The sequence below is a fragment of the Podarcis erhardii genome, assembly GCF_964252035.2.
Source record: "Podarcis erhardii genome assembly, chromosome: 1".
NCBI classification, from domain to species: Eukaryota; Metazoa; Chordata; class Lepidosauria; order Squamata; family Lacertidae; genus Podarcis; species Podarcis erhardii.
The window spans coordinates 65,497,955-65,524,850 of NC_138497.1; the positions used below are offsets into that span (position 1 = coordinate 65,497,955).

The 26,896-nt window shown below is 40.8% G+C and overlaps 1 protein-coding gene across 7 annotated transcripts in view; it reads right to left on the reverse strand.

Annotated features, from left to right (window-relative positions):
• LOC309325670 (doublecortin domain-containing protein 1-like) overlaps positions 1–26,896 on the reverse strand; it is a 263,957-nt gene that overhangs the window by 214,671 nt on the left and 22,390 nt on the right. For 6 of the 7 annotated variants that reach the window (XR_014149890.1, XM_081833907.1, XM_081833906.1 and 3 more), the window contains exon 5: positions 19,004–19,170. Coding sequence is in view for 5 of the 7 variants with exons in the window: in XM_081833907.1 (XP_081690033.1) it covers positions 19,004–19,170 (167 nt within the window). In the remaining 2 variants the exon portion in view is untranslated. Of the gene's footprint in view, positions 1–19,003; positions 19,171–21,234; positions 21,401–26,896 lie in introns of those variants that run through there. The other variant, XM_081833908.1, reaches the window with a different exon arrangement.

Here is a 26,896-nt window from a genome sequence, read left to right on the forward strand (position 1 = left end):
CAGTTTGGTCAAACTCATGTTAGTAGCTTCGAGAACACTGTCCAACCATCTCGTCCTCTGTCGTCCCCTTCTCCTTGTGCCCTCCATCTTTCCCAACATCAGGGTCTTTTCCAGGGAGTCTTCTCTTCTCATGAGGTGTCCAAAGTATTGGAGCCTCAGCTTCAGGATCTGTCCTTCCAGTGAGCACTCAGGGCTGATTTCCTTCAGAATGGATAGGTTTGATCTTCTTGCAGTTCATGGGACTCTCAAGAGTCTCCTCCAGCACCATAATTCAAAAGCATCCATTCTTCGGCAATCAGCCTTCTTTATGGTCCAGCTCTCACCTCCATACATCACTACTGGGAAAATCATAGCTTTAACTATGCAGACCTTTGTTGGCAAGGTCACCTTGCCGACAATGGAGCCAAACGTAGTTGTCCACAAATGGAAGGGTTTCTTCCACCTACGGAATGGTTTTGATAAAGCAGAACTATTGCATTGGCAGAAGGATGGAGGAGGTATTTTTGTTGATTTCCCCCTCCCCACATTGTTCCAGAGCAAAACTTTCAAAGGGTGTAAAGAGCAACCGTGGAAAGGGAGAAATCAGCAAAAGTTGCCTTCCCTTCTACAGCTGGTGGGAGTATCTCCTACCATTGCTTTGTAAAGCCTGCATTGTTTTCATTTTTATGAAACATGCATTCTAGTTAGAACATTTAATGGCATGCCAAAAATTATTATGCTCTATAATTATAGCCAGGGAAGTATCATAAGAGCTCCATGTATGTGCCCAGGCCTTCCTCTTCCTTCAGAAGCCATTTATGATGTATCAGAGGCTGCTCTGGACGACCCCAGAATTTCCAAAGTGTCAAGGGAGCTGCAATATGAAGGAAAGCCCAGGAGCTTTGAGGAGGAACGTGGAAGCTTTCCACACAATGCTTTCCCACATTTCAGCCCACACAATATGTAATGACACATTATTTTACCCACACGCATATCAGTAATGAAAGCATCCTTTCATAGGAATTCGTTGAAGGCTGGTCAGAGAAATGACAAAATTAGGAATGCAATTTATAGATTCAGAGGTTTGCATGGCTGATAGATTTGTTGTAGTCAACTGGAAAATGTATGTATTTATTTATTTATATAAAGCTTTAGAGACTGCCTTTCAGTACCCATGTTTCAATGTTCAATGTAATAGGTATGCAAGTCTTAATCTATAACAGATTCATTAATAGGTGGGGGCAATTTTAATTGGTGCGTATGCAAGTTGAAGGCACATTTTTAAAAGCTACATTTGTTCTGGTGACTGACTATAATGGGGAATGAAAAACAAAATGAACATGGCCTTTCCTTCTTCCAGTGAGTGGTAACCTTGGCATGGACACAGCCAAGGGGGGACAGAGGGGCAGCTGCCCCCCTAAATCAATAGAAATCTGAGGTTCTCCCCCTTCCCCAAAAACCCCCTGGCTACGCCCATGAACCTTGGTTCATTAAACTGTAAGTTATTCCCTCTTTAAAGTTCCTTCAGTATTTCAAAGATGCAGCTATGTTGAAGTATTAGTAATAAGTACATTTATTTAAATTTAATCAAGCATACTTTAATTTAAACAAGCAGTTTAATTTATTGAATAATTTAATGCCACAATAAAATGTATTACTAAATAGACTGGTATTAGACTGGTAACTGTTTATCAGACTAAGTCATGTGACAGTTGAAATTTGTTATTTACTAGTACATGATAAAAGTTATCGTAAAAAGATGGAGGATAATGACCATAATAATAAAAGGCTAATTACTCTAGTTACAAGAGACACTTAAATACTAGCGGAAGACAATTCCTGATGGAGCCATCACTTAGGAATTATGCAGAATCATATGGGCTTTGATTTCTCTCACAGATTCATAAATAAGTGCAAAATAATATAAAGTGACAGGAAGCAGGTAACTGAGGTCTAATTTAATGTCATTTTAAAAGATAATGTAACAAATTGGCCATAGGAAAATTATAGTTTACAAAACAGAAATGTATGTATGCTACTTAAAGTAGTTGCTTTAAAAAATGAGTGCTTGCAAAATTACGTGGCACAAAGATGTTGTCTGCTGACTTAAGCTGGCATTCCACATTTGCATGATTTAGAGTTTATTAGAAACAGAAGCATATGCTTAAATGAAAAAAAAACAATTTAATGATCTAAGGGTTTTCATTCAATCGGAATTTCAGTGGTTTATGAAGTTACTTTTATCAATCAATATTGTTTGTTGCTTTTTTCAAAGCAGTTAGAAAACTCTCTATATTTGTGTTGACTCATATGTTCCATGACAACATATAATAACTACATGGTAGTATCCTGACATAGATACAAGGAAAGGTCCTAGAACAGATACAGGTGGCAACCATTTTGTGTGTGTCCAATTGATGTGCACATTGGGTGCCAATGTGCACTCAATAACGGGGGTGGGGCATAGTGGGTATACCAGGGTGTTGGGTTTTTTTTTAAAAAAAAAATACTTTGCAGAGATTCTCCATGTTATGACTGGCCTTCCGGAGAAGAAATGAAAGACACATTAGAGCTGCTGTTGTGGGAAGCTGACCATTTCAAACCCAGAAGGCTCTTTTCCACAAACATCTCAACAGGCTGGGTTGGTTGGAGAGCCTTGAAGAACTGGGTCATTCCTCCCCTCTCTCCCTGCCATCCTAGGAAGGATTAAAAGCCCTGAAAAATTCAAATGATCAAACCCCAAACAAGTGTATTGCTGGGCAATGCAAAGGGGTACATGTAAAACAGTGGCTCAGACTGCCCACTATGCACATTTTAAATTACATTCTATATATACTGCATTAATGCAACATTATTAGAGATTAGGTATTTGTCTTCCCTTCAGAGGTTGTTGAACTCTCAGCAGTCCCAGTCAGCACAACCAATGGGCAGGAATGTTGGGAGTTGTGGTCCAACAACATCTGGAGATTACATGGATTCCGCATATCTATTATTTATAATAAAATATTACATCAAATGTAAAGAAACAAAAGAACATATGAATCCACACTGTGAGAACATGAGCACTTTAAAAAACCAACAAAATACAAGTGCTCAGGGTGTTCATTGATTTCATATGGTGCTTGTCAGTTACAAGAAGCACAACAGCACTCTCATTTATACATTAAAACAATTTTTCACATTGAATATCTGATTACTAGAACTGAGAAATTCACACGATTTAAAACAGCCCATTTTTTATATTCATCTGTTTATAGGGAATTTCCACAAATATGGAACTTATGTAAGAAATGTAAATACAGTGGTACCTCGGGTTAAGAACTTAATTCGTTCTGGAGGTCTGTTCTTAACCTGAAGCACCACTTTAGCTAATGGGGTCTCCTGCTGCCGCTGCACCGCCACTGCACGATTTCTGTTCTCATCCTGAAGCAAAGTTCTTAACCCGAGGTAATATTTCTGGGTTAGCAGAGTCTGTAACCTGAAGCGTATGTAACCTGAAGCGTATGTAACCCTGAGGTACCACTGTACTTATCCCATGGGAAACACCATTTTGATTGTTATTTTTCATGACAATGGATTCTCTTTCCCCATTGTCCACACTCCAGTGGCATTTACATTAATCTGCTGGGGCTAAATTGTGGGATTTTTATGGCATAAGAAACTATACTGTAATTTTGTTTCTAAAAGCAGTTAACTCCAGAAGATTTTATGTTTCTAGAAGTGATCAATCGTATGGTAAGTCTGAAAGAGTTAAAATAATAAAGTAAAATTTGTTCAAAATGTGAAAAGAGTGGCTTCACATTCAGTAGAAAGTATCAGTTGTATCTGGCACACATTGCCTTTGTTTTATCAGCAATTTCTATATTTCAATAGTTATTTTAAATGAAAGAATGGTAATCTGAATTTAATTACGTCATAAAACAGTTCTAACAGACATACTAACACACCTAGAGGAGTATGCTAATACAAAATCTGCAAAAACTAACAGGAGCAAAGCCTCATATTAATCAAACATTTGCACTTTGAAAACACTTCAGAACATTTACTACCCTACTGCAAATCATAATAATGAAATCAGATATGACTTGCAACAAAGCTCTGTATTTTTATGAATGTTTCACCATTTATGTTTTCATTCTGTACTCTCGGCAATGATCTCAATGGATTGCTTGAAATACTAAGGAATCCACTTTTTTAGGACTGCAGGCTAGGGGGTGAGAGAGAGAATGGTTTAGCCCACAGGTAGGCAGACTGCAGCCCAATTGCCTTCTCAATCCGGCCCGCAGACGGTCCGGCAATCAGTGTGTTTTCACAAGAGTAGAATGCATCCTTTTATTTAAAATGCATCTCTGGGTTATTTGTGGAGCAAAGGAATTCGTTCATTTATTTTTTTTCCAAAATATAGTCCAGCCCATCAGATGGTCTGAGGGACGGTGGACCGGCCCACAGCTGAAAAAGGTTGCTGACCCCTGGTTTAGCCCTTGCTCATATGGGGTGATAGCATCACAGGAAAATAAAGTTCTTGAAAACACATTCATAAGGTGAACAATACATGACTGGCCTATTCAAAAACAGAGTATACTATCTTGATTCTAGGGCTATGTTAATAAAATGACAGATAAGATGACTTGATCACAGTCCTGTGGGGAGCAAAGTCTTAACTTCATGTAGAATCCTAGGAATACCTAGGGTTTTACATCAGCCTGGATGTAAAGGAATGAATGGGGTGATGGTAACTGCAAGTTTAAACCCTAAGGGTGAACCTTGGCTTCCTAGTTTCCAAGTCTGACAAAAATGAAAAATCAGGGTCACCTGGAGATATTTCCGAGTGCCCCCTAAGAAGAGTCCCTGATCCTGAAAATAATATGTAACCATCAGGCCATTAAGGAAACTGTGCAAACAAGCCCAAAATATCAGTTCCATTCTAGAACAGCTAATATACTTATGAATACTGGCCAATGAAGGAGACCATGGGATTGAAACACATTCAATGCTTTCACCCCATGTGACGACTGACCAGGAAGTCATCCAGACCTTTCAATAAGAAGTGCCTCACTGGATCAGATCAAGGCCTGTGTAGTTTTAGCATCTGGGTGCCAACAAAATGCCTAAGGAAAGCTCAAAACAGGATATGAGGATAATGACCTTCTTATACTATTGCGGCTTTTTAGAGACATGATGCCTCATCCTAGGGTTAAATGTGATGATAATGAATGATTTGTACCCACTGATAGGCATATCCTCTGTGAATTTGACTAAGGTGCTTCTAAAGCTGTCTGTTGGTGGCCACTGCCTCATGCTGAGAAAACTAATTCCTTAGTTCTTCAGACAGTGCATAAACTATTTCCTTTTTGTCTGCCCTGAATCTCTCAGCAATCAGCTTCTCTGAATGAGTCTAGGCTCTAGTATTGTGAATATCATCATCACCATCACCATCATATTTACAGTACAGTGGTACCTTGGGTTAAGTACTTAATTCATTCTGGAGGTCCGTTCTTAACCTGAAACTGTCCTTAACCTGAGGTACCACTTTAGCTAATGGAGCCTCCTGCTGCTGCCACGCTGCCGGAGCACGATTTCTGTTCTTATCCTGAAGCAAAGTTCTTAACCTGAGGTACTATTTCTGGGTTAGCGGAGTCTGTAACCTGAAGCATATGTAACCTGAAGCGTATGTAACCCGAGGTACCACTGTATTACTTGCCCTTCACCAGCAGGTCCCAGGGCAGGTTACAATTATTTAAAGAATTAAAAGCAGTTAAAAAAAATACAGTCGCAGTAATAGGATGAGTCTTGAAATTACACATCTCAAGCATCAAAGACCAGGGTAAAGAGGTGGGTCTTCAGCATTCACAGAAAGCTTTATGGTGAAGGGGCCTGGGAATACCATAACTAGAAGCTGCCACAGAGAATGCCCTCTTCTGGGCCACCCAGGGGTGCACCATGGGGGGGGGGGTACCAGGGGGGACCATGGCCCCAGGTGCAAAACTTTTGAAGTGGCACAAATGAGGTGTGCGCCTACACAGGCACCCCCAATGCAGCCTGGCCCAGTGCTCCTCTCTGCCTGCCAAGGGCTGTGTCAGCCGGCAGGGCTCCCCACTGCATGGGCAGGTGGCTCCCTGCAGCCCTGCTTTGCTCCAGTGGGGTGGGGTAGCTCTGGTGGCAGGGGCTGGGCTGGTGTTAAAGCATGTTCTTTTATTTAAAGGTAAAGGTATAGGGACCCCTGACCATTAGGCCCAGTCGTGAACGACTCTGGGGTTGCGGCGCTCATCTCACTTTATTGGCTGAGGGAGCTGGCGTACAGCTTCCGGGTCATGTGGCCAGCATGACTAAGCTGCTTCTGGCGAAGCAGAGCAGCGCACGGAAACGCCGTTTACCTTCCCGCCAGAGCGGTACCTATTTATCTACTTGCACTTTGGCGTGCTTTTGAACTGCTAGGTTAGCAGGAGCTGGGACCGAGCAACGGGAGCTCACCCCGTCGCAGGGATTCGACGGCTTTGTGGTTTAACCCACAGTACCACCCGCGTCCCTTTATTTAAAGGTATTTGGGTACAAAAGCTAAATATGAATAACTAGTGGCATGGCAGCACATTTGGAAATGAAACATATTGAAAATCTCAGCAGGCATGGCAAAGATTCTGTTATGTACTGAAGTTCTCACCCTGGGCCAGCAGGGGGATACTGTAGATAGTTATGCAAATGAAGGATTGAAAAGTGACGTTCAGTGATTGGATAGTTTGTATGCAAATGAAGGATCAAAAAGTGACGTTCAGTGATTGGATAGTTTTAGAAAATGGCAACAGTTACATTGTTCTTATTGCTTATGTTCAACATTTCTGAGCACAGCATTCTTGGCCCTACAAAGAAGCATAGGCTTTTATTCAGAATGAAGGGGCTTAAGCAGTTAGTACTTGAGGAAATCATGCATGAAAACAAAGGATCGTATAGGAAAGGCAATGAATATACAAAGCTGTAGAATACAGAAGTAGAAGGAACAGCTGGGAAAATAGAGAAGCCGTGGGGATGAGAATTCTGCACTTACCTGAAGCACTATGTTTAGCTACTCTGAAAACTATCTGAGTACCTTACCAATTTGAGTGTTTGACTCCCATGTATTAGAATATGCTATTTCTTATATTCTGGAATGTATTTATTTATTTTCCCACAGTGCCAAGGTATTCCAGGTGCCGCCCAGAGTGGCTGGGGTATAAATAATGGGCAGGGTATAAATAATAAATTATTATTATTATTATTATTATTATTATTATTATTATTATTATTATCAGGATCAAAAATTAAAATACAATGCAAAGACAATAAATGCATCAATACAGCATAGAAAGAAATGGCAGCAGAGATAAAAGCCAGTAAATACAATAAAAATCTCATAGAATCAATGGATCCTAAAACCTTAAATTCCAAAACCTCATGAGTCTCTCAGAAGAAGATAGTGGAAATTCATATTAACAACTTCTCCACAATACAGTAAAATCTGCTTTCTCCTTTCAATTTCCCTTGTGCAGTGCTTCCCAAGCACCTGAAAGCCAGCCGGTTGTCAGGTACTTGTGAATCACAGCACAAGGGGCTCCGCCAGCCCTACACAAAGCAGTGAGCATACAGCAGGCAAAACTATTTTCTGCAGGTACTGGCCACATGAACCTTTTCCCCGAGGGGTACTGAGTCATGCAGTCAATCTAGTAGGGTTAATTAAATTCAGCCCTGCTTTCTGCAGGGATCTTTACCGGCCCCCAAGCTGGTCATGGTTTGGGCACAGCTGTAGCCTCCCAAGTTGAATTGGGACCTGTGCTGGGTGAAATTTGGAATATGGGCTAGAAATTCCCCACAGATGTCCTAGAAATATAGAAGATTAAGGATACGAAAGTCACCAGTTTCTGACATAAGTAAATCTGACTTTCACTTCATAAAAAGGTAAAGGTACCCCTGCCCGTACGGGCCAGTCGTGTCCGACTCTAGGGTTGTGTGCCCATCTCACTTAAGAGGCCGGGGGCTAGCGCTGTCCGGAGACACTTCCGGGTCACGTGGCCAGCGTGACGAAGCTGCTCTGGCGAGCCTGCACCAGCACAGCACATGGAAACACTGTTTACCTTCCCGATATAAAGCAGTACCTATTTATCTACTTGCACTTAAGGGTGCTTTTGAACTGCTAGGTGGGCAGGGGCTGGGACCGAAAGACGGGAGCTCACCCCGCCGCGGGGATTCGAACTGCCAACCATGCGATCGGCAAGCCCTAGGCGCTGAGGTTTTACCCACAGTGCCACCCGCGTCCCCCGCGTTCACTTCATAGTAACCCTGAAAAAGGAAGAGCAATCAGCAGGGCGCAAGTGGCAGATTCAGTACTGCACCAGAAGCTCTGCTGCTCATAAAGGACCCCAAAATCAGACCCTCTGGGAGATATGCAAGGCTGTAGCCCTGTTCCCCAAAGGTGATTTCCTCCCCCCAGTACTCCTCTCCACCAGTAAATGCCATCCTAACCTTTCTCATTCCCATTGACACTCAGGAGTTAAAATTAAACCATTGCTTCATGTTTTAAAATCTCATTATCAACAAGAAGACAAGTAGCCAGCTCTGATAATTTTTTGAATTAAGAGGACTTTTTAAAAAACCAGACTGTACAGAGTAATTCAATTTTGATGTAACTTAGACAACAATCCTGCTTATGCATACATGAAAGTAAGCCCTATTTAACACAATGGGATATATTTCCCATACATGCATAGGGTTGGGCTGGGGCCCCCAGTTAGGATGGCCCCAAAACTGCTCCACTGGTGTGTCTATGGCAGATCCACCTTCTCAAGAAATGGGTGCCGTTGGTTAACCAGCTTATGCTTAGTTAAAACACTCCTAGTCACCACCATCTGAGAATCCAGGAGCAAAATAGGATCTTGGAGTAACCCCAAAACTGGAATATAGAATTATATATTTAATTAAACAGAACCTAATTAAGTATCCAATAGGTGAAATGAAAAGGTGAAATGAAATTTTCATTAAAACTGTCTGCTTAGGAAAATTTGATACTTCTAAGGAACTAAAAGACATAGCTCCTTTTGGTTCGGCACTTCCCTTCCTGTAATCAATCTGTTTGCAGAGCTCCAAATAATCATACTTGAGAAGTACTATGCAAGTCAAAGGTAACATTGATTAATTAGAAGAGAATGTGCAAAATACTAATCAATCCTCAAGACAGTTTTACTTATTGTCTTTTGCCACCTCCTTAACAACGTGGCTTCTATCCTGTTCACCCCCCCTTTTTCCCCCTCTAAGACATTCATATTCTTGTCCATTCACACAAGTCTCTTCCTGTGAGCATTGTTTTGGGAGGAGTAGTGGGCAGGCAGGGGGCACCCAATGTCGACAGAACAGATAGGATGTCAGGTGAAGATGGAATGCTCTGCCCTCTCTAACCAGCTGAAGACGGCATGATTGTTTTCTTACAAATAATACCTGTGGGTGTTGAAGCTGTTCAGGGAATCTATCAAGCACACTCTTTCACTTTGCCACTTTAACACTATAAAATTTATTCTAAATTCAAAAGAGTCAGAGGCAATGGTGCCTGTAGGTGGTTGAGTAATTTAAAGGAAATATGTCAAGTCTTACTTTCACAGTCTTTAATAGAATAATTCTGTAATTACGTTCAAGGCTCTCAGATGCAATAATCTATTTTCAATATAATGGGAAAAAAGTTTTAAATGTATGTTGGTGCCTTTTCAAGAGAGTTAAATTAAAACCAATGAAAATTATCTGAGCAGAATTTCACGTAGTTTCATAGTAAAAGCAGTGTGCGGGCATTACATTTCTTTATCAGTCACCTTTTCAAAAACAGAGGCGGGTTTGAAATTGTGAACGCTATGCTTTTCATGTACAAATTTAATAATATACACCTATAACTTAAATCTGAGGCGGTACCAACAAGAGCCGGCATCATGTGGCGCTTAGAGTGCTGGACTAGCACCTGGAAGATCCCCACTCAGCCATGAAACTTGCTGGGTGACCCTGAGCCACTCACTCCCTTTCAGCCAAACCTACCTCACAGGGTTATTGTGAGGAGAAAATGGGGAGGAAGAGAATGATGTACGCCACCCTGAGTTCCATGAAGGGAAGGTGAGCTATAAATGTAATGAAGAAAGAAATCCCATGAACTTCCTAAGAACTTCCTTAAACAAAGCTCTCTTCCATTCCTTAAAAATCAATTAAATTACCGGTGCATGCCACTTCATTAAAGGGTAAAGCACATTTTAACTATTCTTTAAGTAGCTGTATTATCTAGAGTATACAATGGTACCTCAGGTTAAGTACTTAATTCGTTCCGGAGGTCCATACTTAACCTGAAACTGTTCTTAACCTGAAGCACCACTTTAGTTAATGGGGCCTCCTGCTGCCGCCGCGCAGCCAGAGCACGATTTCTGTTCTCATCCTAAAGCAAAGTTCTTAACTGGAAGCACTATTTCTGGGTTAGCAGAGTCTGTAACCTGAAGCGTATGTAACCTGAAGCGTATGTAACCTGAGGTACCACTGTATACCGTATTGGCCCGAATATAGGCCTCACCCGAATATAAGCCACACCTTTAAAATGGGGGGGGGGCGGATACCTGATTATAAATTGCTCCCTTCCTCGCTGCTCCTGGATGCATATTGGACGGGGGGAGCCGCACTGCATTGCCGGCGGCCCTCCCCCTTCCTCACTCTCTCCCTTCCCGGCCTTGGGGGAGAGGATGGGGGACTATGTACAGGCACTGTTTTACCCGCGTTTCTGGCTGCATACCGTAAGGTCGCAAATATAATCCGCACTTTAACTTTTCACAGTTGGAATTGGGGGGGGGGGAGAGTGCAGCTTATATTCAGGCCAATACGGTATTGTCTGTCTCTGTATTATAAAGTGATGCCTACTGCTGCTTAACTTTTTCCGACGATGGCTATTGTTGCAGGTTTTGGGTCAGAGAATTAGGCTGACAACCATCTGTGGACAGGGTAGCACTCCTCTTGAGAGAACAGGGACATATTATGGGAGCAGCTATAGTCATCCTTTGAGTGGGAGAACTGATAACCTCCCAATTGCACTACTGCATTGCACTCTGTGTGGGGCTTCCCTGCAGCTGGTGCTGCCAGATTGTTGTTTGGGACACTGAGATGAGTTCACATAAACACTGGTCTTGAAAGCACTATACTTGCTGCCGGTAAGCTATTGGGCCCTTCAAGGTGCTAGTGGACAGAACCCTAAATAGCTGAGAACTCATGTACTTGAAGGAGTTCCTTCCCCAGTACAAACCAGCACTGGTTTTAAGATCCTCAGGAGAAGCTCTCCTAGTACTGGTCTCAGTGAATATAGCCCATGGGTTACTACATGAAGCAGGGCCCTGGCCTTTTCAGTAGTGGCACCTCAGACCTAAAACATTGCTCCCTATTGAGATCAGACTGCCCCCTGTTGTTTTCTGTCAGATAACACCTTAAGATCTATTTGTTCTCATAGGTCTTTAGAGCACGAGGGAGTGGAATCATATGCCTAATTTAATGTGTTATATTGTATCATATATGGTATTTTATATTGTAGTTTTAATGGTGTGTTTTTATGATTTATTATTAACAATAGCAGCAGCAGCAACACAGGAGCTACTTCCTTTCACAAACACCCAGGAAGGAGAAATGGAACATTGTATACATACCTAATGCAAGTTCAGAGCTAAGGAATCACATGACATTAAACTTTGCAGGTGGGGGGTAGGAATGACATGAAATCCATACTTTAGCTATTGAGGAGTTTCTTTTCACTCCCACAGGTACTGTGAAGGCATCTGTTAGTGCAGTGATTCAACTTTTCTTCCTTTCCCAATTGATGATGTAGTACATAATCTTCAAGGCAGCTAAAATCTTTACAGTCAGGTCCTCTAACTCCACTATCGCTCCACAAGGGGCATCTTCCATTTGAGACTTGCCACACCCACTAGGTGAAGTTAGCTAAATTGAGCACTTCTGAAAACACCCTCCTGCCTGTGCTTCCATACTTAGCATATATAAGCCCACTTGTAAACTAAATAGGATAGCTGGGAAATCAAGCAAATAGGGGATCTCTCTGACACTGATGATGATGATGATGATGATGATTTATTATTTATACCCCACCCATCTGGCTGGGCTTCCCCAGCCACTCTGGGCGGCTTCCAACAAAATATTAAAATACCGTAATACATCAAACATTAAAAGCTTCCCTAAACAGGGCTGCCTTCAGATGTCTTCTAAAAGTCTGGTATTTGTTGTTCTCTTTGACATCTGGTGGGAGGGCATTCCACAGGGAGGGTGCCACTACCAAGAAGGCCCTCTGCCTGGTTCCCTGTAACTTGGCTTCTCGCAGTGAGGGAACCGCCAGAAGGCCCTTGGCGCTGGACCTCAGTGTCCAGCTAGAACAATTAGGGTGGAGACGCTCCTTCAGGTATACTGGGCCGAGGCTGTTTAGGGCCTTAAAGGTCAGCACCAACACTCTTTCTCAACAAGGAAGGGGTCTAAATGGAACAAAAGCCCAGATCCTTTGCATACTTTAATAAGAATTCAATGGGCTTTTACACATGATCAAGTGTTTTTAGGCCTGCTGCTACAGTTAAGCATTTTCCACAACATACTTCAGTCAAGTGACTCATCATTCTTTGCAAAAGTAAAAATGGACATTGTGCTGAAATATGTTTACCACAGGGCTCATTTATGCCCTTAAAATATTTAAAGAAACAGTGATCTCCAATGTTGTGCCAGCAACATGACTTCCCATTCTCCCCCCTCCCCGCAACAGCCCACCACTCTGTTCCAGAGGGTTGCCTTCTTGAAGTTTTTTGGGGGGGCTGCAAGGGTGAGGAGAGGAAGCAGGAGTCCTGTTTGTGCAAATAGACGTCAGCTGCACAAGCCAACCATTATAGTTAGGTATCAACCTAGAAGTGTATTTCTGTTTCCTTAGGAACATAGGAAGTTGATTTATACATAGTCAGATCATTGGTCCATCTAACTCAGTATTGTCTACATGGACCGGCAGCAAATCTCCATGGTTTTAGACACAAGTCTTTCCCAGCCCTACTAGGAGATGTCCAGGGAAAATACTTATTTTAAAAAATGAAGATTTAGACATAATCTGAACCACTTATATGAAATTGCTGGCACTGTGATAGTTTTTCTCCAGTTTTTCTCTGTGATAGTTGAAGGTTATTGTTTAATGGTTAAATAAAATCTTTATATCTTACATTTTCATCACAGCATGTGACAGTGAAAATACCTTCATACTGAAACTAATTTCAAGGCCATTAAAATGCGGATGGGAAAGCATGTGCCACACATTATTCAAAGAAGGGATGCTTGATTTCCCCATGATCTCAGCAATTTTCTGACCCGGCGAGGAACTGTTCCACATATATGTGCACCATTGACAACATATAAACAGGGTTTTCCCTTTCAAGGCTTACCATTATCATACTTTTCCTCTTAGAATAATTGCCTATGCACAAACTCTAGATGGCAACATTGCACTTGCTGTGTTTCTAAGGCAGACTAGTACAGTCAGTCCCCACACATAGTCTTTATCAACATTTTATGTGCCACAGATCTATAGCTTCTTATTATAAGTGTAATGAAGCAGAAGTTATTGAAGCATTTTATTGATTGCTCAGATCACAAGTTTACTGTCATACTGAATTGGCACCTTAGTCGCTGAAGCAAACTGCTGACACCTTTTTTAAAAAGTGACAACTACATCTATTTCATGACCAGAAATCCATTTTCATCTCTATCAAGACAAGAATGCAATTTTCACTTCATTTAACTGATGTTAGGCCTGCTCAAGGCATGACACTTTGGAAAAGACACAAGTGTAAGGTTCTTAAAATACTTCTAGTAACTAGAATGCAGCTTGGTTGCATGAAAATATAGGAACTTGGCTCAAATCCATAACACAACTTAACATGCTAAAAATCACTTATCAAAACCTATAAAAGAAAGTGAGTGGATTTTCAAGTTCAGAATTTAAAAAAAAGAATTTTAATGATATTTTAATAAGAATCTATGTTACAGGTTTAGTATGTCTGACTGTTTTGACAAAAAAAAGTTTCTTTTATCAATCTGCAAAGCCGCCTTCTTTGTCCCAGGCCACACCACAGGGATCCAAAGGTTGTTGCCCTGTTACGAAATTTCTACTGTATACAGAAAAATTATAACACCAGCACTTCAATATTGTGCTTGTCTAAAGTGCTGACAATTTTTCAAAAACATTAGTCAAAACTATGAAGTTTACAATCAGTAATAAATTGCAACATATATTTCACTGGAATCTTTTTGTTACAGGTAACAACATCTTTTGCCGCTTTCTAAGTTTATTTTAAAGCAATAATTCACCACACAAAACTCTGTAGAACTCCATCATCTTCGCAAAGTTTTGAAAAATTAAATGCTACATTTAATTTAAGTTAAATATCTCAGCATAATACAGTTATTATGCAAAACTCCATAAAAAGATGTAACTATAACTCTTTATAATGTAAAAATCACACTCTCTAGTATAATGCTATATGCCACCATCAGACTCAATTATTATTATTATTATTATACAAATCCGATACCAAGGGTAACGTATTAGACCATGGACACTCGGAGATTAAAAATAAAAACAAAGTTATGCAGTATTTGCTATTCATGTTTAACAAAAACTAGTATTTAAGTGCAGCAACTGTAAATCAAAGAGTTACAAAATGCCAAATAATGTATTAACTTTTTCTTGACACAAATAAGCACATTTTGTTTAAAAACAACACCCCAAAGTAACCTCTGAGCTCAAGCAGGACTCCTTATCAAATTATATGACAAAGGATGCTGAAAATGAATATTGTGAAACTGTTTAAAGAATGAAATAATGCATCTAGCAAAATAATTTGTATTCAAATTATGAAGCATATTTCCTTTAATGCTTCATTTATGATGAATAGGGTCTGCAGCGACATAAAACCCTGGCACTATTTTTAGTGGGAAAATTGTGATGATTAAAAAAGGAAAAAATGCTTGCTGATTTCATTATTAAAATATTTTTGGCATATTACACCTTCTTTTAAAGATATAATATACAGTGCCACTTAACACAAATATTTCTCTCTTTTGTTTGTTAAAAACTTTTTTCTTAAACTGCTTGGCCTACACCTAAAATACATAATTCAAAAATATTTATGTAATTGGGTTGGAAAAAGATGAAGAGCTCAATACTACATCTTTCTGTCTCTCAGAACGAGAATTAGTTTACCATGCAGAATGGTCGCTATTTTTTATCCCAGGGAGTAAGAGATACAAAATGGCTATGGTAATATCTCTTACTGGATCTACCACTTACCCTTTGTGTCACCTTACCCATGTTTTGTGCCTTGCTGAACTTAGTGACAGACAGGACTAATTGTTTACTATGTGAGCCTAAAGGACAGAAATGTTTAAGAATCATTAATATCATTTAAAAAGGTATTTCAATCTTCTCTTTGGCCTCTGTTTAGCTGTGCTAGGATTGTGAATGACAGCTTCCCTGCTTGAAGCACAGGGAACGCACAGCCTTCCTCATTCACTGATCACACTATGGCCTTTTCACACGTTCCTTCCACAGTAGTGTTTGTCCCCAAACACTGGGGCTCAGCACAATGACATTCCTGTTCAACACCCCCACCAACAGCACAACTACATATCAAGAATGCTAATGAGACAGGACAGCCCCTTCACTGGAAGTGTTAACTGCACTTCATGCTTGCATGTTTATGCTATTTCCACACTTGCTAATGAATTTTTAATATTCCAAGCATAGCTTTGAACAATTTCATCCTGCAGAAATTGCAGCTCGAAGTAAAGGCACTTAAATACACACTGTCAAAGCAAAGTTATTAGCTCTTTTATCATATTTGCCGTTAAATACAGAAAACAAGATGTGATCTTTTAGGTCTAAATTAAGGCACACAAATCAAGAAAACAAGAGGTTTAAACACACACTTGTTTTAGCACCTAAATACGCCACATAGATAAAAAAATCTAAAATTCTCAGGAGCATTCGTAGATTTTAAGGGAAGCATTCACTTCCTGAAAATTACTTATCACACGTCTCAGCCAAATGCTCACAGGACATTGTGATTTTAAAGTATGACTTCTAGAATACAAAATATTACTGTAATTATAGTATTTCTACTTTTATTTTTTTTGTTGGGGGGGGGGGACATTTTCTCTTGTCTTCAAGAAGTCGTAAGTTCCAAAAAGTATCATTTTTCCTTAATCCACCCTAAACATTTTCAGTAAAAGGCCTGTAAAAAGTATTCACACTTTTTTATGACATGGACACAGGGACAGAAAATGGTCCCCGTGTGAGCTGAACATTTTGAGTCAGATCCCCGCACCTTAAAAGGGCAAGATGCAACAAACTGCTAGCATACCCACTGTTGCTGACATGTAAAGTAGACCTGCAGAGAAAGTGGTATGTTGTGACCATACTTTGTGCATGTTAATTCAGATGGACTGAAAAGCAGAAGGAATATTTTAATAGCGTAAATACCTACTGCTACACAGGTTTCGCCTGCATGCCCCAATGGAAGAAAATTAACTGGAAGGTATTTCTTCAACATTTGAAATGCTTTCTTTTTAATTAAAAAGGATAATGTTAAGGCAACTGAAAACAAAGGCAGGGTACAGCTAAGTAAAACCTGAACTGAGAAACAATCAAGCTTCCTCTGAGCACACACAGCATCATCAAAAAAAAGCCACTCTCTCAAAACAGTTTGCCTAGGCAAAACAATAGCCACTAAAGCCTTTTGACCTGGCGTGCTAGTTTATCACAGGTGAGAAAAACATACGGTACAAGTGCTGATGAGGCACTCACATGACACATGTCAGCACAGCCACATTCCTCATTGGGTGGACTAACTAGTCTGAACAATCAAAAACCTTCTGGCAAGAACAGAAGAGTAGGGCCCAGCTGCATGGCATGCCTGTGAGCTGCGTGGCATGCTTGGTCTGGTTCCTTCTGCTGATGCATTAAAGAAGAGATGGGTTACAGCTGTGCATTGGGACATAGCTATGGAGGGCACACAGAGGTACAAGCGAATTTTGACAATGGCCTGTGATCCAAACAGGGCTGTGCAAGAACATAAAACACTTGCAAGTGTGCACAGGGAGAATGATTTTCCACGCCATCTGTGGCCCGTTGCCCACACTGAATGTTTCTGCAGAGTGTCCTCTGGCCTTTAAGAATTAGTAGTTTTTCAAGATGCAACTGACTGGAGCTGGAAGAGGGAGGCTTAGTGTGGAAAGAGTTGTGCTCTGTTCTTTGGGCCACATTCGGTTATTAAAAATTGCATATTACAGGGAAAAAGGGGGGAAACAGAAATATTTCAGAATATGCTTAACCAAAATAAAGTGATTTTAAGTATTTGAAATATTTAAGATACCAGTGTTAAAATCTTAAGTTACATGAAAAGGGCAAACATTACTAAACAGGGGACTTCATTTGTATTTATTCTTACTGTACTGTTTTAAGTGTAACTTACTATGATCAACAGCCATAGCAAATATTCTTAACCTGGGTATAACTTCCATATTTTAGAAGTGCCTAATATTACCTCTCTTTTTTACTTCTAAACACTGAAATAAGTTTAAAATGGTATCCGCTTTTGTAAAAGCAAAAAAAAAGGGTTCTGAATCAAACTCAAACTTTTAGTGTTACTAGTTTATGACTCTTAAAACCCAAAGCACTATGAATAGCAGATGGCCTTTGTTCTATATTAATTTGGTGCAAAATTATGATTACTAGAAAAAAACTGAATTGCACTTGAGAGATGTTTTTCACTAAAGAAAGGAATGTCTTTCTGATGTAGACCATTTCTACTTCTCTATGTTTTGCATTAAAGCTGCCTTTTACAGGTGAAGTAAAAACTTTAAAAATAAGGACCAAATAAGGATCAAGTGTAGTTCCTCCCCCACCCCCTCCACCAGTATTAAAATGGGTCAAGCATTTGCTGAAAGAAGGCTCCTTTGCCGGCTTCTGTATTCTTGATTACTTGTTGTAGATCCCCATCAGCTCAGGACAAAACAGTTTATTTCAAAGTAAATGATCATTTCTCTTTATGAACCTAACAGCAGGAGGTGCTGTATAAACAGCATGACTGACATCCGCTTCCTCCCCCCCCCTTTCATGAAGACTGAGAGCATGATGCATTCATCTTTTAGTATGTGACCCAATATATCTTGTAAATCTCAGTTTAAGATGCAATATTAATTCTTGCTCTGATCATTTTTCATACCAAGCATTTCAAGCACTTAAAAAAAATAACAAGCAAACTATACTAAAATTAACAGTTCTGAAAAGGCATACAATATTTGTTCAGTTTAGGTCAATTGTACATATGCATTAAAACATATTTTCAAAAGGTTAAAAAGAATACTGGCATGCAGTGCAGACCAAATACAAACTAACTACATTCAATACATTTCATCTATAAACACACACACACACACACACACAAATAAATCTCTGTGCTGGATATAGAATGTAAATGTATTTTAGATGCCTAACAAATTTCTCATGCAAATCGCTGAAGGCTGCTCCTCAAAGTAAAACATTAAGAAAATGACAAAACATTAAGAAAAATGTTATGTTTACATGACTTTACATTTAACATATCTTAACTATATTTCAGTTCTAGTTATTTCTACATGGGGGGGGGGGGGAATGAAATGAATTCTGAGAAACTGCAGATGACCCTATCCTAAATAGCTATATATAATTTCCTTAGAAGGAGAAGTGCAGCACAAAAAGATTAGGCATACAACACAATGAAAGGCATACACAATTAACTCCATTATTGTTGGCTTTGAGATTACAGGAGAAATACTTCATCTACCTATTGCGTATAAGAGCTCATGTAATACATGACAGCCTTCCTTATGACACAGTGCCAATCACAGCCTTACTACAACTAGTGCATTTCGTATCAAAGAAAAAGCAGCTGTTTAAAGACGTGGGATAACTCACCTGATCACAGTAGTTTTTAGCAGACTTTAATCGCTGGTGCAAGGCCAAGAGTACTCCTTGGATATATATCTTTGCTCCAGAGGGGCTGAAACCTTCTCCCTTAGAGACCCAAAGAGGTCCTCGCAGAGGTGTGATGGAATTTTGCAGGCATTTGTCCAGCAGAGGAACTACACAAGGGGAAGGAAAAGGGGGAGAAAGGCATTCTTTTGACCCAGCTGAAACACACAGTCTGAAATGCATCCCCAAACCCACAACTCTTAACATCTATTATTTATATCTGACCTGGGTTAAGTCTTAGAAAAACAGATCCTGCATTTCGAGTGGCCACCATGAAGGATGTATTTATATTGAGACACCCCCCATGTAAGACTCATAAGCCTTGTGAGCACACCTGAATAGTTTTGAAGTGTGTCTAACTAGCTGCACAGAGTGTCATGGTGTGCACTGATTGCCTTATCTTCTCATTTATCACAGATGAGTTGGAACCAACCTTGCTGAAATCTACTGGCATTGTCCTGATAAAATTGCAAGCTCCATGTTGTTTCAGAGCATAGCTTCCTGTCAATGAGTGTATATGCTTATAGATCAAGCATTTTACACCGCTGATAATTACTAAAATAGAAACAGTTTTATAAAGAAATTTTTACTATCATCTTTTTTATTATTTGCATTCAAAACAAGGAACTTCCAAAGCAAATAAATCTGCTTAGTATAGCATTGCTGTTCTTTTAATTGAAGTGGATGGGGAAGTGAGGAGCAGGACAACACGTATGTAGCATGTAAGGAACTGGGTGACAACATATGCTTTCTCTTCTATCATCATTTCCTAAAATATGTTTGAAAATCAGACCAAACTTTTCAGACGGTAGGCAAATGTTTTTACACTAGTGACTATGGGTATCTTAACTACACTGTGCGGTACAATCTCTTCATTATTATCAGTAAATCCTGAAGCCAAAATATGCTTATTTCTCCCTTGGCTCTGCATCATAGATACTAGCAGATTTCAGAATATGAAGAAAGCTTATTTCACTTTATTAACCTATGTGCTGATAAATTAAAGGAGCGGGTGAATCCCATCCCCCCCACCCCACTCTGATAAAACTTAAGAATTTCCCCAGAATTTTAGTGGAATGAAGGATCTGTGCACAGCAGCCACCGCTGCCCCCAAAGGGTGCTGCCCCCAGAAGGGCCTCTTTGTAAATGCAGTTTGCCCCATGCAGATGCTTGCCCTCCAGCTGACCTGATTCAGCAGGGAACTCCTACACTGAATCCTGGTGAGCCTTGGCACAAATTAAGCTCAGAGGCTGAGGGAGAAGGAGAGTCTTCCTATAATTAGAAGAGGGCAGGAAGGGGGAGGTGAATCTAGCTTTGTGAAGGGTTGCTGGAGGGACTAAGAGTGGATTTGTGTTTGAAGGAGAACAGAATACCTGCATTCTGTGGTTACAACCTTTGGGCAATAGGTGAGGGTCAATGCTTATTTCTAAAGAGAGAAGCGCTGGGCATTTAGTGTGCTCACGTGAGACAGAAATGTCTTCACTTTATAAGTCCTGCTTCTTCACTAAAAATGTGTGTGGTCGGGGAGACTGCAGTTTCTCGAGGGTTAAGTGAAAAGCACTCTGCACATGCTTGCGCACATATTGTTCCTTAATTCTAAATGAGCGGGGCTACACTCTAGATTACTTACTTCTGCTTAAGTATTCTTTACCATGTGACCAGTCTTGATCTAGTTTCCTATTGCCATAAATAGCCTCAGAAGTTTAAAGACTAAATTACAGAAAAGCAATATAATCTTGTGGTAATTCTGGACTCGCCCCCCCCCCTCCCAGAAATCCTGTTTTGTGTCACTAACTGCTTTTTACTTATGCTCCCTGGCCACAAGCAACATTTTATCAGCGAGGGGCCCATGATACTATGAGTGGGGGCAGGGAGGTCTGAGGTGAGACAATCAATCTCTCCAGTCACCAATGGCCAAAGGTATTTCCTTCGCCTCCTTCTTACTCCTACACCCGGCAGTGTGCTTCATGAACCATGCAATAAGTCACTAGAAGAAAAGCCTCCATGTTTGCAAGCAGGGAACCAACCAGAAGCCAGATCTTCAAAACAGATGTGTTGTGTTAGGTTCAAAGTACAAAAACACAAGAGGAAATAGGGATCAGACGGGGTGTGGGTGGGTGTTTTTTCTTGCTCTACCTCACTTATAGGTGGGTCTGAACCTTATCAATACTCACATATATGAGAGACAGAGCTTTCTTCCAGACAAAACAACTGACCGTTTCCATGGGGCAGAACAGAGAAATTTCAGTTTGTTAGGTGGGGGGTTTAGAGGAACACCTGAGGTGGACATTGCATCCCAAAATGCAACTAATGGGGGTAATTATATACACATTCACACAATTGGACAGGTAGAGAGACTGTGGTCCAAACTGCATAAGATACAAAATTTTCCAGTTGAGTTTCCCCCACCCACCCCTGCAGGCCAACTTTGACAGGTGGGGACTCATATATCAATCATTTGATGTCATAATGAAGTCAGGTGACTGACAAGTGAGTGATCCCACCTACATGTCAAGTTGACTGGGGGGTTGCTGGGGGGGCGGTGCTTCTTCACAGAGGTAATGCACTGATGTAGCAGCACTCAGCAGGACTAAATTCTCTGCTCATGAGTTGATGAGCAAATACTTCAGTCCTGGTCTCTGCAGGAGTCAGGTCATAATTTAACCCTCTGCTCATCAGTTAATGAGTTTGGGTGAAATCCACCTGCTTTGGCTGTGTGTGCCACCTATCTGCAAAGAATTGGAGGGATGCAGCCTGTGGCGTTTGCCCTCCTAGGTATGTGACATCAAACTGGGTCAGGAAAGGGTTAACTAAGTGTAAAATGACTAACCAATAGGAACCCAAGGGGAGGAGTTAGAGTTAGAGTTGTTAAGAAGTCACTCTGGAGTTAGAGAAGAGAGAGAGAGGATAAGTCTGTGGGTTGGGTTAGTCTGATGTGAGAGAGTGAGAGAGTGAGAGAATCTGTTAAGAAGAGTCAGTCAAACAGTTGAGATAATTAGTCAGAAGGTATTAGGAAGGTATAGGCCAGTAAAGAAACTAAAGTTAAGAAACTGACAAGAATTTTATCTGAGAAACCATAAACTTGTTAACGCTTATAAAATAAACTTGTTTATTTGGTTCAATTTTAATAACTGTCTGGACCCAGTGTACCTGAGAGTAATGGGTTGGTGGCAGTGGGGAAGTGGGCACAGTGGTGGCACAGGGATCAATAGACTGTCAAACGTCCGGGGACCCTGTGTGATCGCCACACAGCCAATGGAGAAATGACACCCACATATCAATGACAGCCATCATCACTTTTATTTTCCCCAAGCACCTATTGGTGTGGCCATCCACTCCCTCTAGTTCTCCCTGAGACGCTGCCACCCACCCCAATGCTTCCCTTTTAACTTGTGTGGGCAGCAGCCAGTGCTGATCAGGTCCCTCTCAAATCTGCTGTGATCCCTGTTGGGTATTGAGAAGACCATGCCTGAAATTATCCACACCACTGATTCCTGTGTCGGCTGTGACATGGATCACTCATTGGTAGCAAGCAAGATCCATCCCCAGCCAAAGAAGACCCATAGTACAAAGCATAAAGCATAAATAGTCAGAGCTGAACTTTATGGAAACTTCTCTGACTCTGTTAAACAAGCTCTACTGAACTGCCCCAAAGATAGTGTGGAAGCAAGATGGAACCACATCCAATAGGCACTCTACATACAACACAGCCAGGTCATCCTTTGGCAAAAGAGAGCAACAGAGCCCAGACTGGTTTGAGGCCTGCATAAAAGACATGAAACCTGCTGTTGCTGCAAAGTGTGAGCCTCTCTTCAACTACAAGTGTGCACCCTGCAAAAAGACTCTTGCTACATGGAGAAAGGCAAGTGATAAAGGCAAGTGATGCCCAGCAGAATGCACCGCTGAAAACCTTTTCGGTAGAGATCATCACAGACCACAGCAACAAAGCAATGGGCAGAACGGTACTCGCAGCAAAAAGTGGACTCTGACATAGTCAACAGTATCCAGACTCTGTTTGTCTTGGAAATGCTGGATGTCCCTCCTGTGCCTGAAGACCGACAGGTCATGCCATGGTGCATCTGCAGCAGCACAAGTGGATGCATTCATCGGTCCCAGCTGCAACAAAAGGTCTCTCCCCCACCTCGGTCTCTACAGCTACAACAGGTGCTACAACCTTCCAACTGCTTGACCTCACCCCCAAAGGCACACTCCTCCATTGTTTCCTGAAACAGACAGATGCCAACAAGATTCCTGGTTAATTTCCAAGCATGATTTAAAATACTAGTGTTTAACTTGAAGCCCTATGTGGCTTGAGACCCAAATACCTGAAGGACCATTATGTTCACATCAATTTGGCTCAGGCAATGAGGATTTTATCAGTAGCTTCCTATGAGTGAGGCAACTGAAGAGAGGCCCTTCTATTGTGGGACCCCATCTGTGGAACAGGGTTACCAGGTTACTCTGAAGTCATTTTAGAGCCATATTTTTCAAGATCTTTTAAACCCCGGCTGTTTTATTGCTGTTTTTATCAATTATGTTTTATCATTCTATTTCTGTTTTATATTTATGTTATAAATCATACTTTATTGATTTATTCTTTTGATTTTGTAAATCACCCTGAACATTTTTATAACTTTCAAAATTTAAATCACCTGATATTGTATCAAAAAATGTGATACATATATCACAACTCAAAATACCAGGTGTAAACTATCCATTCAAGTCTATTGGACAAAGTTATCTTAAGTGAAAGTGCTACAGCGCCAAATCATATTTGGGTCAGAGCAGCTGAAAGTTATCACTTACTGTCTGACTGACCTCACATGCTCACACTTTCCCCCCAAAATATGCACAAAACTGTCCAAATACTGTTCTAATTCAGGGATTCTACTGGGAGGCAGATAGGTAACTTCAAACGCATCTGGTCTCTCCTTGTCTGCTTTGCACAGGATGAAGGTTACAAGTGATCTGTGAAATTCTGGCTTACCATGTGAAATAGCCTTCCTTTCGAGCACTTCTATAAATGTGGGAAGGTTCTTTTTCACCAGTAAGAAATGTTCAAATAAATACAGGATCCTCCCAGTTCATTAGTTAGCTTCTACCTGAAGTGCTTGGGACTGGAATGCATTAAGCCCAAGATCCACTCCTGACCTGAACCAAGATAGAATTCTAAGACCAAATAACACTCTACCTTCTCTGTCGGAGGCAGGATACTTCTGAACAGCAGTTGCTAGAAGCTGCAGGAGTACTGCTGAACACAGGTCTTGCTTGTGTGTTTCCCACAGACACCTGATTGGTCACTGTGAGAACAGGATGCTGGACTAGATGGGCCACTGACATGATCCAGCAAGCTCTTTTTTGTGTTGTTAACATTTTAACAGTCCCCAATGAAAGATTAAATTGATGTGGGAATGTTGACATTAGTAGTGAAAGTGCATTGGAAAAATCACCCTCATTTATGGGAACTGTCAAGACTGTGCTTTTAAGGCACAAACCAGTTATTGTTCTGATGAGGAAAGCAGGTTTAAACAATAAATTGGTTTGTAACCATTTTAGAAAAGTAGGAAAATGCAAATGTATAAATACATTGCTATATGACAAGAAATATATGAAAAGGTATACTCTATAAATAGAAAGAGGGCTACATCTGGCTTTGAGAAGAAAGTCCATTTTACATGGGGCGTGTTTTGAAGGTTCTGGGAACTCTCAGGAATTTTTCTATTTAAGAAGAAAAATAATTGTCTCTAAAAAGACAAGTTGATCCACAGCATGTTTAATCAAAAGGAATAAAAGCCAATACAATCCATCTCATTTCCTCAACTAAAATTAAAATAAGGAAAAGTACTATTTTGAATTATGAGACTGGAGGTGGGGGGGGGGGAGCCAGACACACACTGTGACCATTATCCAGACGTTAGCCTACTGCTTCAGTGGACTTCCATGCATGCAACAACACTTTCTCCCACAAAATCAGCTGCAGGGGGTTGAGGGACCATCAGGGACAGATTTTGGGAATGTGGGCAGAGGGGAGGAAATGCAAGTCCTGTTGTACCAGAGGAGCTAAACACACAAAGCATTGGATAATAGTTGTCAAAACTCCCATCCCATATGCTATGACAGAGGCTCTTACATGCAAGAAAGTAAGAAAGCTTCAGTCAAGGCTTATAATGGTTTAGGTCAGGATACAGATACAAATTGCCAAAAGCACTATTAGAGAGTTCAAGAACAGCATCAGAGACAGGATTAACGCTCACTCACAAGAGTCTTTTCTCTCTACATGCTGATGCTCTTGGAAGCGCATGTTTCTTCAAGGGGTGTGGCTCTCCCTCCCATTGGTGATGTGATGGGGGTCAGCCCCATTGGCTCCTCACCTCCTGACTGTCCAATGCTCTCCTCCATTGCTAGGGAATCTCTCCATGTCATGGGTGGGACAGGACAGGGAGCTTCCCAGCCCCTAAAGGCAAAGGAGCAGAGCTGACATCACCTCAGGCTTCTCCCTGTCAATGGTGTCCTCCATACCCTCCCCTCTTCTTCCTGCTCTGACAGCAAGTGCCAACCCAGCCCTGAGCCAGTTGGGATTGCGGGGCTCATGACCTCTTTGTGACGAGGGAAAATGGCGCTGACCTGATACTTCTGCTATATCACACACTGGAAGAAAGCAACTTCAGATGCTATGGCCTATTGCCATACAGTGAAAACCTTTCAGTCTTACTTAAGAACTATTTGAGTTATTTTGTACATCTCTAGATTAAAAACTCCCCTTCATGGATCACTGCCTTGCCGTGGCGAAGGGGCTTGAATAACTCAGAGAAGCTATGAGCTACGCCATGCAGGGCCACGTAAGACAGACAGGTCATAGCCGAGTGTTTAGACTAAATGTGATCCACCCGGAGAAGGAAATGGCAAACTACTCCAGTATTTTGCCATAAAAACTCCATGGACATAAAAAAGGAGCAGCTTAGAGAAGAAAGTGGGAGTTTCCAAGGTATGCTCTGGTTCATAGGGTCATGGAGAGTCAAAATGACTAAGACGACTAAACAACAACAGTTAAAAAACTACAGTATAAGAATTATAATCACCCTTCTACCAGGTTACCACTCTCTTATTCTTGTTAGTCTCTTTTTGTGGCCTCTTACATCACATATTTGAAGTAGCTGCCAGATACCTCCAAGTTTATCTTTTTCAGCCCTCTTAATGTAACTTATATCTCAGGGTGTTCTTATGGGCAATAGTAGAAAAAATTAATAAGAAATGTGTTTCAAAACAAAAGCCTGGATAAATAATAATAATGTTGAAATAGCATCTTATAAATCCATGTAGGGCATTCAATCAAAACTTAAATAAACATTTGGTTTCTGCCGCCTTCATCAAATAGATTTAAATTATTTTTTAAAGAAGATTTTGTTCTTTGTGTGACTGGTGGGAGTTTTTAATCAAGCATACAATTAGCTGGATAATTTTTTCCCCATACTGTTTTGGTAATGGTGATGCAACAGTGGGACTCACAGCCCTTGGTGTACAATATTCAAAAGTGTGGTCTGCAGACTCAGCCTGAGTGATGGAGGGAACACATGCTATGTTTAAATGATCCTGACGTATTTTACTCAAACAAAACTAATCTAACAGCTGTTGTGTACTTTTGTTTATGTGTTATATGTCAAATCTTATTGTCCCCAAGGTACTTATGAGAGATGCTTTAGCATTCACTCTCTTAAATACTGATGCCTACCCGAATTTGGATTTTTCCACTATTGAGCAGAATGACAAGCACACGATTGCTGTACTTAAAGCAATCTTTCACAGCTGCCTTGCTTCTTCACTGATCCCATTAAATTG